Raw genomic sequence first — 12994 nt, 5'->3', positions numbered from 1 at the left:
CATGTATGTATCTAATATGTATATGTATGTAGATAACAGATATCAAAACTCAACTGCTCGAGATTAAAATGACGTATTCATTATTAACCCTACATACATCCTGAGTCCTGAGAGAGCACCCTGGACTCCTTGTCGGGATTTTCTGTGGGCAAACCCTAGGTTTCGATTCTTATATTTTACTATAAACTACTCTTCTCCCCTACACCCCCCTTTCTCTCCCTATGCGATTTTACTTCATAGGATCATTTCTATAGTAAACCGCCTCTTCTGAACTCTTTACCAGAGCCACAGAAATCTCCAACCTGGGGGATGACGGTATCTCCTCAGTGCCCAAGAGTGATGCCGTTTTGTCTCTGCTTCGGCAGTGGTGGCTATGATCTCGGCCCTTGTCTCTCGTTCGCTCCTCTGGAGTTGAGGGGCAAGGGTGGGTGCTGATGGAAGTCTGACAGGTCTTGTCATATCTTTTGTCTTGTATGACTAAACCTAATGCAAAATAAAATTAAAGCCACTTAACCATCATAAAATTCTCAAACTCCAATAAACTAATTTCGAGTGTTGTGCAGTTGAGCATCTACTAGGCAGATAAAGCTCCCCACCACCATCACATGCGCAATCATCACAGTACATGGAAACATAAAGCAGGAACCAATAGATACATGGAAACCCCGCATCCCAGGACTAGGCCTGCTCGGCGAATAGCGACAACCACCCCCGGCCTGAAGTCCTGCACGATCTTAGATCCCCCAATGTGCAGATTTACGGGAATAAACTGACCAGAATCATGGTACAGCCATGCGCTCTATCTACATGGGATAAAGAGACATACCCGTACCCAACGCACAAGGAGTTGAACGTGCGTGATCTGCGGAGTGTTTTACAAGGATATGGCCTGTTTACATCACCTGATAGGAGCCCAACGAGGTCGAAAGATGCTCGCGCAAACATCACCGCATTTTTCAAGGACTTTAATCCGTTCATATGACCCTCTCACTACCCATTACCAGATTGATTTCCTGATAATCATTGTCTTCAACTTTAACTGTGCTAGTGTAGGCGTCTACAGTTCCTACACATGGCGCTAAAAATAAGCAAAATTACTTATCTTAAAAGCGATTTAGGATCCGAGGTATAGAAGAACTGTGTGTAGTTTTACTGATTATTCCCAGCGCCGGTATCCACAAATAGAGACCATATTAAAGCTATCAATTTATACCAACCATCCTATACAAAACTCCTAATGAGAGCCCTTAAATAACCCCTATCAAACAAGCATAAAAAGATCGAACGCCACAACAGCAAATCCCCTTGATGTAAAAATGTCTCAATCGAAGTGATTGGGTTCCCTATTAAGTCTGATAGTCCCCCGAACGTAAATATTTAGGTCGCCACAGGCGCCCTCCCCATCACCCCTATGATTTTCGAGTCGGCATGTCTATTGGAAAGAATGACAAACAACCTGTTATTTAGCTCCGCTTTGGTACCCGTAACATGTACATCCTTGTTGGTTTTTCCATGGAACTCAAGATTTCTCTTCAGAGCTGGCAACGTCAATGCATCCACTCTGGCGGGATCCTGCACATAGTCGTCCGGAATATCAACCATATATTTCTCCTGCCGCGTGTTGAGATAGTTGATGCATTGCTCAGGAACCGATAACAAGCGGCAAGACTGTGGAAGGACGCCCTGTACGAGACGCCGCAGACCAGGCATTGTGATCGATGTCCCCCGGAGGTAAATGGCAGCAAGGTTTGGAAATGCCGATAGAGCAACGCGCGCATCATCGTCAACCAATGGATTGTGGGATAGGTTTAATCTCTTTAATGTATGTCGATGGCACACAAGGTGGTGGAGTGACTGTGTTCCCACGCCAGTTCCGGTGAGGTCTAAACTCTCAAGATGAGAAAGTAGACGGAGGGAGGCCACGTCATCATTCAATAACTGCGTATTTCGAAATGAGATTACTGTGAGATTGGGGAATTGATCTTGTTGAAAAAGCTTTTTTACTATTTCACTAAAAGGTTCTCGGATACTAAACTCGCCAAAAGGCGCTGCTTGGGACGAAAGTTCAAGTGATGTAAGCTTTGACGCACGAAAGCAATCAAGTAGCTCCGGAGTCCAGCAATCTAGAAAAAAAAAATTTAGCTCGGCTCTGTAGTGATTTCATTGAAAGACCCAACGAGTGAGGTACCATTTTTGGTTATAAAATTGGCAGCGTCCTGGGCCGCATCTTTAACCGCAAGTGAAATGAGTTCATCGAATGTCTTAGTTGGTAACTTTTCTTTCAACGTTTGATGCAAAGAATTTGAAGTATTGGAAATCTCCTGCAATGGGGATCTTGTTGAAGCTGCAATAATATATTAGAATTAGCCCAGCGACAAGTAATGTCTATTTTTTTTTAGAGACAGAGCAAGCCTTACTGGGCTCCAGGGGTTTGGCCTTGTCATTAGTCGGCAAGTTCGCTCTCTTGCGCTTGCGAGTAGGTTGCTTTCCATAAAACGACTCATCCTTATCGATTGTGCGTAGGAAGGAGCCGTCACTGGAGCTCGGGTTGGTAGCCTTCTCCTTCAGGGCGACACGTCTTGTTCGTGGAGCCGCGGCAGTGGCAACTGGAGATCCTTTTCTAACACGAGTTTTCTTTCGCGGTGGAGGTAGACGATGGGAACTGTCATTTTCATGTCTCTTGTTGTTTTCGTTGTCGTCTTCGTCGCAGCGTCCATTGTTAATAGCGATGGGCGGTGGTGTTGACGCTACCTCTGATCCATCTTTAAACACGGCCATTTCAGCTGTTCTTTTGCGAACCATAGTTCCAGCACCTTCGACGAGTAAATAGAATTTTTGAGTTGATAGTGGGTCCTATTATTTGTACTGGTGGATACATTTAAATGTAGTTAATGACTTCAGTGCTAGTAATGTGGTGTTGCTTCGTTTCTCGATGTTACACTGCAGGGTCTGGGACTTGTGCTAAACCGGAAGCGTCCGCAGCTGACGTTATCCTGGCACAGATCACATAGAAGCTTATTATTCAGCAGCAATAACCACATATTCTCCCGACCCTACGAAATGATTCTTGAGACGTATGTACCTGGAAGTCTTCAATTTCCAAATTAAGTATTAGCATTGATAGTAAAGCATCTTGTTCGTGTGGGCCGGGGTCTTGGCAGAATTTGCCCACATCTTAAATTTATGAATTCAAAGCCACATAACCCCTTATATCTCTGATCAATTGAAATATGTCTTGAGAGTGCATGTATGTACTTCTGAGTAGTATCTCATTTTATCCTGAGAGTTTCATGGTTTTTGAAAGCTCGAGAAGTTGTTTATATATTAGATTTGGTCACGGATTGTGATTCGGACCGACCGCCTGAGTTAGCATGATTAACGTCATCACTCAAATAGCTAACAAGGCCCGCCACTTCTACGCTTCCCAGATCACGCCAAAAGCTTGCCTCCACCATGACTTCGGAAGTTTCGCTACTATCTATACCCGACGAAGTTCTCATAGATGTTATTAGATACATACCAGACGATGACATCTTCAATACTTCTTGCGTATGCAAGAAGCTCTACAATATCATTAACTCGCCATTACAATGGAAAGAAAGATGTCTCAAGTTCGGCTACTGGGAGCCGAAACACAAGATAAAAGCCAAAATCAACAATCCGTTGCCATTAGAAGTGGATTGGAAGTCGTTGTTTGTATGGAAATGGCATGTCAACAGTCAAACGGCCAGGCTGTTGGGTGAAATCACATCCTCGTCCGCACATCGCATTCCAAAGTTCCACGAGATTGGAAGCTTTGATTACGATGCAAAGGAGTACCTTTTGGATCAAACAAAGGCTTCGAAAGATTTAGAAGATGTACTTGCACGAAGGTAACTAATCAAATTAATATGTCTCCTCCGGATGATAAGCTAATTACATTTATCTCTCAAAGATGGTATGCAACATCAGCGCTTCAGTTTCTACATAGAAGACGGGCTGTACAAATTCTACGGAGGATAGTTGCCGGTGAAGATGTTTCAATTGAGGAAGGACTCAGTTATTTCGATCTTTTTAATATGGAGGCAGACGAGAGTAGTCCAGAGGAGGCTGCTCAGATCCTCGATGACCTAGCTGCCCGTTTTATATCCCAAACACCAAGTATGAGCCAGCTGTCAACCAAGGAGAAAGTACTAGTCTTGTGTGAATTTATGAAGCAGGAAGGCTTTCGGGCGGCTACTTCTGAGGAGTATCGCAAAGTCCAGAGTGCCTACATCGGCATATCGTTACGTACGACTCGAGCGTACATTCCTCTACCATATGCCGCCATCTTTTGCAGCTTGGCGAAACGAATTGGACTTGACGCTCACATGTGCGGGTATCCATTCCATGTCCTGGCGATAGTCAAGGAAGATAATGGTGAAAACATCTACGTTGACCCATCTTGTAGTAAAGGAGATGAAAGAATACGTGATCTCAATAAATTAAAAGATGACCTTCAGGGGTTGGCCGAAAGTATAGAAGATCATGTCCGCCCATCGCCTACACAAGATATGATCATTCGCACATGCCAGAATATTTTTCAGAGCCTACGACATGGAATCAATTATGTCGTAGCAGTTGAAGGGCGCCGACATTCGGCGGCACTGTCTCGCTCGGATATGTACGCTTCATTAATAGCCTCGATACTATTAGGACGACAACGCGGGGTTGGTGGTATTTCTCGTGACCTGCTTACGTTTATGTCTGAAGATGTGTATATGGATGTCTGTTTTCTGGAGGAGGATATCTTTCGGATGGCGGGGGCAAATCTGGCACTCAGAGAATTAATAAGTCGAAAGTGTACTTATCTTCGGGAGCTTGATTCGGCCGTAAAACCTCCAAGGCGAAGGTCGGAAGAGAAGAAGGCTATTAAGGTCAATCACCTATCCCCCTTCCTATATCACAGTTTACCTATTCTTACTGAATTTTTACAGTATACTGTGGGAACCGTGTTCACCCACAAACAGTACGGTTACCATGCTATAGTCTTTGGCTGGACACCAACATGTGAGCCCCCCGGTGGGGAGGCATGGATTGAACAAATGAGGGTAGATGATCTACAAGGTGGAAGACATCAACCATTTTATCATTCATTGTTCGTTAAATGACTCTTATGTTCTTTCGGATACCTCTCTAGGCCAATATCTAATGGTATAACAGGGTCCAAGACGAAACAGAACGCTATGTAGCCGAAGAAAACATCTTGCAGATCAAGCCCAGAGCTGATACGATTCCATCAGATCTCTGCGAGATTGCGGGAAAGTACTTTAAAAGATACTCCGAGGAGGATGGGTTGTTTGTGCCAATTGATACGAGCGCATATCCTGAGGGCTGATTTTTACTGGAGGGAATCTTGGTATTCTGATACCGACCATTTTAATACAATCTTTTTCTCGGGGCACCGAGAACAGCTAGCACCGGGAGCGTTTCTGTTGCAGAACCGGTTGTATATTAAACATCGCGAATACGAAAATAAAGCTTGGTTATATATCAACCGCAAGTGTTCACTGTCTTTGGCATTTCATGATTACTTTTGTGCAAAGATGAATTTTTGTTTGCCCACTAAGCTACGTGCCCTTAAGCCCACAAATGCAATTAGAAGATCAAGACCCACGGTCCACCCAGCGAAGAAGCGATTTAACACCACCCCAGGGAAAGAAATATCGTTTTACGAAAGGGGTTAGAGGCTCGAGTGATATTTCGTGCAAGCACAGGCGGCATGCATCCCCTCGCGATCGACATCGTCAATTAAGAACTCCATCCTGTCAAGATCCTCTTGGAATTGATTTTCCTAACTCAGTCGAACTCGAAGATTGCATCTACCTTAAACAGAAACATTTTTCCACGGAATCCTCCTTACTTCCCCGGTTGCACTATTTAGATATTCCAGGGCTCCCCAGCAACACGGTAGAGTAGCTTGCTGATCAATATAGTCTATCTATCGAGAGCACCTACATACACTCCCTAGCCAGGCACCCACGATCGATCGAGTTAGTTTGTCTTTTGTACCTACATGCAGGTACGTACATGCACTTGATCCAGCTCTAGCTCAATCCGCGCATCATCGGAGTCAACGGCCGGCCGTAGGTTCTCAGTCACGACTCACGACTCTCCCTTCCCGATCTTTCCTACATTCGCCCACGCTATCACAGTACCACAAACCCCCCTTTACCCTGTTACTACCTCGGTATCTATTCGGGGAATTTCATATTCTCCCGAAGCCTTATCGACACCTACCGAGCGAATGGATAAGCAAGGGGGAGGGGGAGGGGGAGAGGGGAGTTAGTTACTAACCCACATTATACTCTACTCCACCTCCATGTAGCTACTAATAAACCCTAACAAATTACAATAAAGTTACTAGCCAGGTCTACCCTGCCCAGCCGGACCGGCGATTGAGGCGGATTGTCTCCTGGGTGGCCCTTACCCTATATGTAGCTCATGTCTCTCGGATATTTAAGCAAAAAATGTATATGTAGAGCATTCGTACGAGGCGCCTCCCTGCGAAGAGCAGATCTAGACCCCCGAGAGGCTTTTTTTCGCGTGCGACTAGGGTCCTGGATCTTGGTAAATGGCCAAGCTTTTAATTTGATGATGATGATTCTGCTGGGTATGTAGAGTACGTAGGTGTGTCGGGAAGTCGGAGGTTCGGGAGTTGGTTAGTTGTGATGCCTGGGGGATGGGGATACGGCTAATGTGGGGTAGTTAGGTACATGCAGTGCAGGTGTATGTGACAGAACATATGGGCTTTGCCTTGTATGCGAGCTTATCCTCATCGGTGGGTTATGGTTCCTGTTTGATGGGCATTTGTAGATAGGGATCACGCCTACTAACTGCACATGGCCTTCGCGGGAACAGCATACTGAACTGGAATATAATGATTTTCTGGACAGACCCTCTAAGTAAGCTATATTTGAAGCACTAAAAGTAATCCACCAAAGCAAGATTAAAAGGTATCACATCCCATAGATAAACCGAAACAAGACAGCACAGATATCTTCCAAAGATCCCACTAATAATACATTCACACCAGGTTGAGGAAGATAAGACAAACAAACACACATGCTGGGATGACAGGCAACTCGACATGACAAGCGTAATAACATAGATAAGTGGTTTAAAAATATAAGAAAGGAGTTTCAACAAAAAATTAGAAGTTAAACATAAAACATGCAAGGTAACGAACCAGACATTAAGAAGATATGACCCAGCCAGCTAGCTAGCAATAAGTACTGTACCAAAACGCCCTCCCAAAAATATCAAAGTAAAAGAAAATGTAGAAACAAAAAAATAAAAAGCAGCTCTAAACTAAAAACTTTTCCCCCGGAAACTTGAAAGCTCATGCATGCTTCATCCGTTCGTTAAATAGTAGCATAGAGATATTTATGCCCTTAGCATCATAATGAGACACCGGCATTGGCAAGGACTTCTTCAATGTCGACGTTGTTGAAGCCAGAGAGCTTCCCGTTCTCCAACTGGTTGAGAACTGGCTTTGGTTGCTTTGAAAGAATAGCAGTGAGGTATCCGCTCACTGTAGTCTCCTCAAACTTGCTCCACGGGTTCTGTTCCGCCAGCTTGTCGAAATGCGCTTCTAATGAAGAACCAGTAGGTGGAAGAATCTAAAGGTGATTGTTAGCTTTACTGCTCGGTGATGGAAGATATGAAGGAGTAAACATACGCCTACGAGAATCTCCTTCTTGACCCCATCGAACTCTGCACTGATTTCCCCGGCCTCCCCGGCAAACATCTCGTTGATAGCAACCTCTTCGATGTCCTCTGTCGTGGCATCAATTTCCGTGCGTCCCCAAGAAAAGCACTCATTCACCGCATCTAAGTCGCTCGCTCCATGGCACCTATATGCCTCCAATACTGCCTGCAACATGAAGTTTGCCGCATTCTCCGTCCATAGCCGGCTGACCTCTGCGAAATTCGCCGAGGTCCAGGTACTGAGTATCATGAACTCCTTGAGTGCATCTTTTAGCGCAGCATGGCCCCACATTGAACGGTCAGGCGCAGGGAGCGTGTAGTAGCCCATTTGGCGCAGCATTTCTTCCTGATTCTTGTGCAGCTTCTCTTCCGAGAAGGGGGTCTTGGGCACATCAAAAGCTGCCTCGGCGGTGGAGTCAATTCCGGCAAAGACGTGAGGGATACGGCGGCGGGAAAGCCATGCTTGCGCGCGCGCTGCACCCCGTGTCGCGTTGGGTGAGAATGTAGGAGAGGTTACATCGAGACGGCGCAGGAAGAGAGTTGTGAAGCGACATAGTCGCAGACGCAAATTAATGCTATCGGGGAGTGTATTATTTGGGTGCGCACGGGTAAAGATTTGGTAAAATGCTTTGATACCTATTAGTTCACGAACATCTAAAAGGTCACCGGCGAGAAGTTTACAAACAATTGACTAATTTCAAACCCATTTCTGCGGACTTTGACGCGTCTGTCCATTCTCTCTTTCCCACCTTGCCCTCTTGGCGCAGTTTGCGCTCAGAGAGTACTGATTCGATGCAGAACCAGCACAGGTAGTCTAGGATCAACTCGTCTACATGGAGTCTAGTATTGGCATTCATGTCGACAGCGGTAGGCATTGTGGATTGAATTGAAATTAATTATAATAGGGTGGTACTATATATTTGTTGCGGGGAATTAGAGATTGTGTGGGGAAATTATGAGAACTGATTTGTGGGGGTGGGGATAAAAAAGAGTGTGGGTGGGTGTGGTGGTAAATTTTGCCTATATCGTAAAGAGTGAATATAAATAAGGAGTGAACGAGAGTGAGTGTGTGGGCAAATGAGTGAATGAGCGGACAACGATGAACGTTGGATTGAAACGAGGGGGGGGAGGGGGGCAAGATATATCGATATGGGGGATAAGAAGGAGGGTTTGAAGGAGAGTAGTGGTGATAGGGGATTAGATAGGGGGTTCAACTAATTGGGGAGGGGGAAGACAAAGAGTAGAGACAGAGTGGGGGGGAGGGATCTAGACGGTTGAGCGGTGGGGGTGGGTGGAGGAAGGAGGAGGTTGAAGAGAGGGGTGGTGGCAAAGGTTGAGTGCACAGATGCCCTTGCTGCGTTCCGCTGCCGGTACCTGCATCAAACAAATTTCCCCCTGCGCGAACCGTCACCGCCGTGGCGCGCAGAAGATCGAGTGACAGCTCGTGAATGCATGTACTCTCTCTAGATGCACATCGACGTACATCTTCAGACTCTTTCTCCTCCTGCATGGATTGTCCGAGAGTCCCGCCCCTTTATTGCGTGCTTGCCGCTGCTACTCTAGAGTAGAGGATACTTACTCGGTTAGGCAGGGGCTACTACTCTACTGTAACGATATTCTATGATGCCGTGTGAATAGATTACATGTAGTATCTGCAGTGCACTGCTGGAGTGCATTGTGGTCCGGCTATCGAGCTTCCGAAATCCAGCGATTCCTGGTGGCTGGATTTCTTTGGCTGCTTGCCGATAAATAAACCGCTACCGTCTCCACACTGGCGGGTGTAGGGGTATCTGTGTTAGGACTAGCTAGGAGAGTAACATCAATTGCAATACCGGTACTTGTAGCTACGGATTAATAAAGAGTTGATTAGAAGAGGGATCCGAGAAACAATCAAGGGAGGAAACAAAAGCTACGTAAGTGTTCAAATCGGTGCCATATGTCAAAACAACGTTGAAATTGACAGTCCAGATTTTAAATCTCAGTACCATAGATCATGGTCATACAAGTATGATCACCCTCTCCCAAGCGTTCTCGAGAGGAGGTTCGTGATAGACCAATCAAGTCCTCACTTTGGGTTCCATACTGCATCTCCCCTCCTCCCCTTCGACCCTTCCCTCCTGCTCGCCTCCTTCTTTCCTCTTCCTGACCAATTTGCACTTTGACCATCTCCCGTCCGTTTCGCTTTAACTTATATTAGGACATCTCAAAACTTACGCAACGCACCACAATGCCGGGCCGGTGAATCCCACCGCTTAGGGCGCATGGCCTCTGGCCGTCTTTGTTTCATGGTGATAACCTTAACTAGTGTTGACCCCATCCATCAATCCATCCTAACCCTCGCCACAATCTTCAACAGCGGTACTGGCATTGGCATTGACACTGGCATAAACGTGCATATCATCCAGAGTGTTTACGGAACTCCGATTCTCGAAGCACGATCTTGAAAACTGACTAGCTCTCTAGGTAGAGTAGGCGTTTGAGGTTTCGATCATATCGTGATCGATGCATGCTTTCCTTCAGCTCGATATCAGAGGATCCGAGGTAAGTCCGGAATCGGGAAAGGCTCCTGTATGTCATGCATGAGTACCTGCATGAGGGCACCTTCCAGTTACAGCCAGTAAAAAGAGAACCTTCAGCATTTTCCTCACCGCAGAGACGGGAAGAAAAAACTCTTGACATTCAACGGGTATCGTCGGGACCCCTCGAGACAAAACCCTCGATATGTGGTGCTGTTATAGCTGTACGTCATGCCCCAAAGAGAAAATTTGGATGTCTCGGCCTCATGATGTCTCGGTCTATTTCTGATGTGGAAGCGTTTCAGAAACGGCCGTCCGAGAACACTCGGAGAATATGGGCTGGTAGTCTAGAGAAGTATGGGGGGTCGAGGACACGGACGTTTTTGTTACCGCCCCCTCTAGGCCGCCAAACACAACAACAACGGTCCGTCCAGAACCCTAGCAAGTTGCAACAAACTTTCGGTTGAGTTGGCTAACTACTCTACCGCCGTCTTACCCGCGTCTAATTCTCTTTCTCTACGCGAGCATATCAGTAACCGATGGATTTTCTCTACTATGGAGTTGCAAAATCTATATTTTGTGTCCACTGAGTCGTGTTTTACACGCTACTCGAGGTACACAGCCCCGCTAGCAAAGACATCAAGAAAGACAGTCAATGCAACTCAACTCGGCTTGGTGAAAACAGAGCTACCTATGCCATGTTTTACTCTCGGTCTTTCGGGAGTTTGGACATTCTTTGGATCCGGAGTCCGAGAGGGTTCATATCCCAGGCTCCGTAACAAAACTAGACTCCGGTTAAAGAGCGTGCCCTTAGACCAATTATGAATAGGATTCACTATGAACATCTGCATTATGTTTCTCCCCTCCCCCGATGCCCAATTGAGAGAACCTCAACGATGTAAGATCTCTCCCGGGTAAAGCTACCATAACTCCTGCTCGCTCTAGAAGCACTGTTTCTGCTTAATAACTAAATCTATACAAAAAAACCGGAGTCTGAGGGTAGCTTGACTTTTGTTTTGTACCCTTTGTTTCCCGCTGCGCCATACCCACGGCCGCCGGCAGATGAAAGTCACGTACATGCTTAGGTCTGTGGTCATGTGTGCTCCCGTGATATGGGTCCTTGGGGGAGAAATTGGTAGCCTAGCCCTCAAAAGGGGGGTGGGATCTCTGGTAGCTCTGAGACATGTTTCCCAGTATGCATAAGGGCTGGATCGATTTTTAAGAATTATAAACGAGAATTTGATTAACGGACGTTCTACCAACAAAAATCGAGGGCTATCCACCGCTATGGAAACTCAAATGACATATACCAAAAGCACTTCCTGATCAAGGAGGATGTTCTATATGGCTTCCTGATATAGCGGGACATGAAGGATCTACTCTGTTTTCCGCATTTGGATATAACTTCCCTTCGATTCTTGCGCAAATCATATATCCTACGGTCGATCCGTAACGAGGTTTGGACGTTACGGGTCAAAGTCTCGACCGTGACAACAACCGCTGGAGGTACATATTATTTGATAATCAAAAGTACTTCCCCGAATTGATTCTGGTCAAAGAAATATACATGAACTACGTTTGGTAATGATAGGTCGATCATCGAGGGTAAGCCGGGTCCTGGGACTTGGGGAAACCTCAACAGAAAGTGTCTTGGCGGCCGAGTGATCCATATTGAAGCCATTGATGTTCCTCGGGTTCAGCCAGCAAAGCACGACCATGGTATAGTGAGAATGACCCTCTTACGGGGTGCATTTTGTCTAGAACGTACACGCATCCAGGGCTAGAATACATGTGGCTGGAGACGACAATTAGCTAAGAGATGTGCTAAAACGGAACATTTGACTAATTGTTACACTAGTGCAAATATCTATTCAATTCCAAGTATATCGCTCACGTTGGAGGAAGCTTGACATCTATCAGACACGAATAGAAACACAGGAGTTACAAATGGTTCTAGTCCTCTAGATCCATCTCTGCGAACGGTCTAGGGCATCTAGACGTTAGAAATTCTTGGGAGCTACAAATACCTATGTACATATGTACAACATATATATATCTACAGCCACATCTCCGGCAAGGCGATAAACATTCAGCCGAGTCCCTGCATATATCACATCAAAGGAAAGGTTCTGGATATGGCCTTCTGTTTATATATATAGGGCAAACGTAAAGTCTAGAACCAACATCGTAGTGCATGACTAAAAGATGTTGGATGACGTCTTTTAGTTGTAAATATTCTGGCGTGTGTAGCATAACCTTCGAGAAGGGCCTCGTCGCGTCCCGGGTTGGGCGGTATGCAGGTTGGTGGTGCAGCAGACATTGAATCTCCGCAACCCCAGATTTTACAATAGGGGCCCGCTCTTCGTATATGTATGGACCTATAAACCGCGCCTATAGTTTGATAATCAACTCGTAGTTGATATGCCGCTATTATGCCGTCCTTAACTCATGTAACTTATCATCACATGCAATTAATGAATTAAACGAAAAAAAATTATCATCACCACCCATCACTCGACCCCCTTACCCCAAACGCCCGTCACTCCCTCCAACCCAACTTCTCAATGTCTTTGATCCGATTGCCTCCCAAGGGCCAGGTACCCACCCCCAATCACGCAATTGCTGATGGCGCACAAATCCAGGGAGCCATTCCCACCCTTCTAGAAGCCCACACAACTGCCTCACGCAGGCGCGCGGCTCTTGCACTCACGTGACCGCCAAGCGAGATAAAAATTAACCCACCAACCAAC

At 46.0% G+C, this 12994-nt stretch overlaps 4 protein-coding genes across 4 annotated transcripts; 2 read left to right on the top strand and 2 right to left on the bottom strand.

The window, feature by feature from the left end:
• Positions 1-1377: 1377 nt before the first annotated feature.
• Positions 1378-2778, bottom strand: H6S33_012790 (uncharacterized protein; the record flags this gene model as incomplete). The annotated part of the gene is made up of 3 exons (XM_044844601.1): positions 1378-2123; positions 2189-2344; positions 2418-2778. 3 exons carry the CDS (start codon positions 2776-2778, stop codon positions 1378-1380), a joined length of 1263 nt encoding a protein of 420 aa, XP_044694499.1.
• A 675-nt stretch (positions 2779-3453) lies between these two features.
• Positions 3454-5356, top strand: H6S33_012789 (uncharacterized protein; the record flags this gene model as incomplete). The annotated part of the gene is made up of 4 exons (XM_044844600.1): positions 3454-3872; positions 3935-4895; positions 4956-5116; positions 5182-5356. The coding sequence occupies 4 exons, from the start codon at positions 3454-3456 to the stop codon at positions 5354-5356; spliced, it is 1716 nt and encodes a 571-aa protein (XP_044694498.1).
• Positions 5357-7418: 2062 nt separating this feature from the next.
• H6S33_012788 (uncharacterized protein) lies at positions 7419-8603 on the bottom strand (the record flags this gene model as incomplete). The annotated part of the gene is made up of 3 exons (XM_044844598.1): positions 7419-7640; positions 7700-8355; positions 8414-8603. 3 exons carry the CDS (start codon positions 8601-8603, stop codon positions 7419-7421), a joined length of 1068 nt encoding a protein of 355 aa, XP_044694497.1.
• A 1118-nt stretch (positions 8604-9721) lies between these two features.
• On the top strand, positions 9722-10711 carry H6S33_012787 (uncharacterized protein; the record flags this gene model as incomplete). Its single annotated transcript, XM_044844597.1, has 7 exons — positions 9722-9733; positions 9926-9966; positions 10034-10118; positions 10192-10196; positions 10262-10269; positions 10365-10468; positions 10550-10711. 7 exons carry the CDS (start codon positions 9722-9724, stop codon positions 10709-10711), a joined length of 417 nt encoding a protein of 138 aa, XP_044694496.1.
• Positions 10712-12994: the final 2283 nt, after the last annotated feature.

The sequence above is a fragment of the Morchella sextelata genome (genome assembly GCF_020137385.1).
Source record: "Morchella sextelata strain SCLS chromosome Unknown scls_9, whole genome shotgun sequence".
Lineage (NCBI taxonomy): Eukaryota > Fungi > Ascomycota > Pezizomycetes > Pezizales > Morchellaceae > Morchella > Morchella sextelata.
This window is presented reverse-complemented; position numbering and strand designations above follow the sequence as displayed.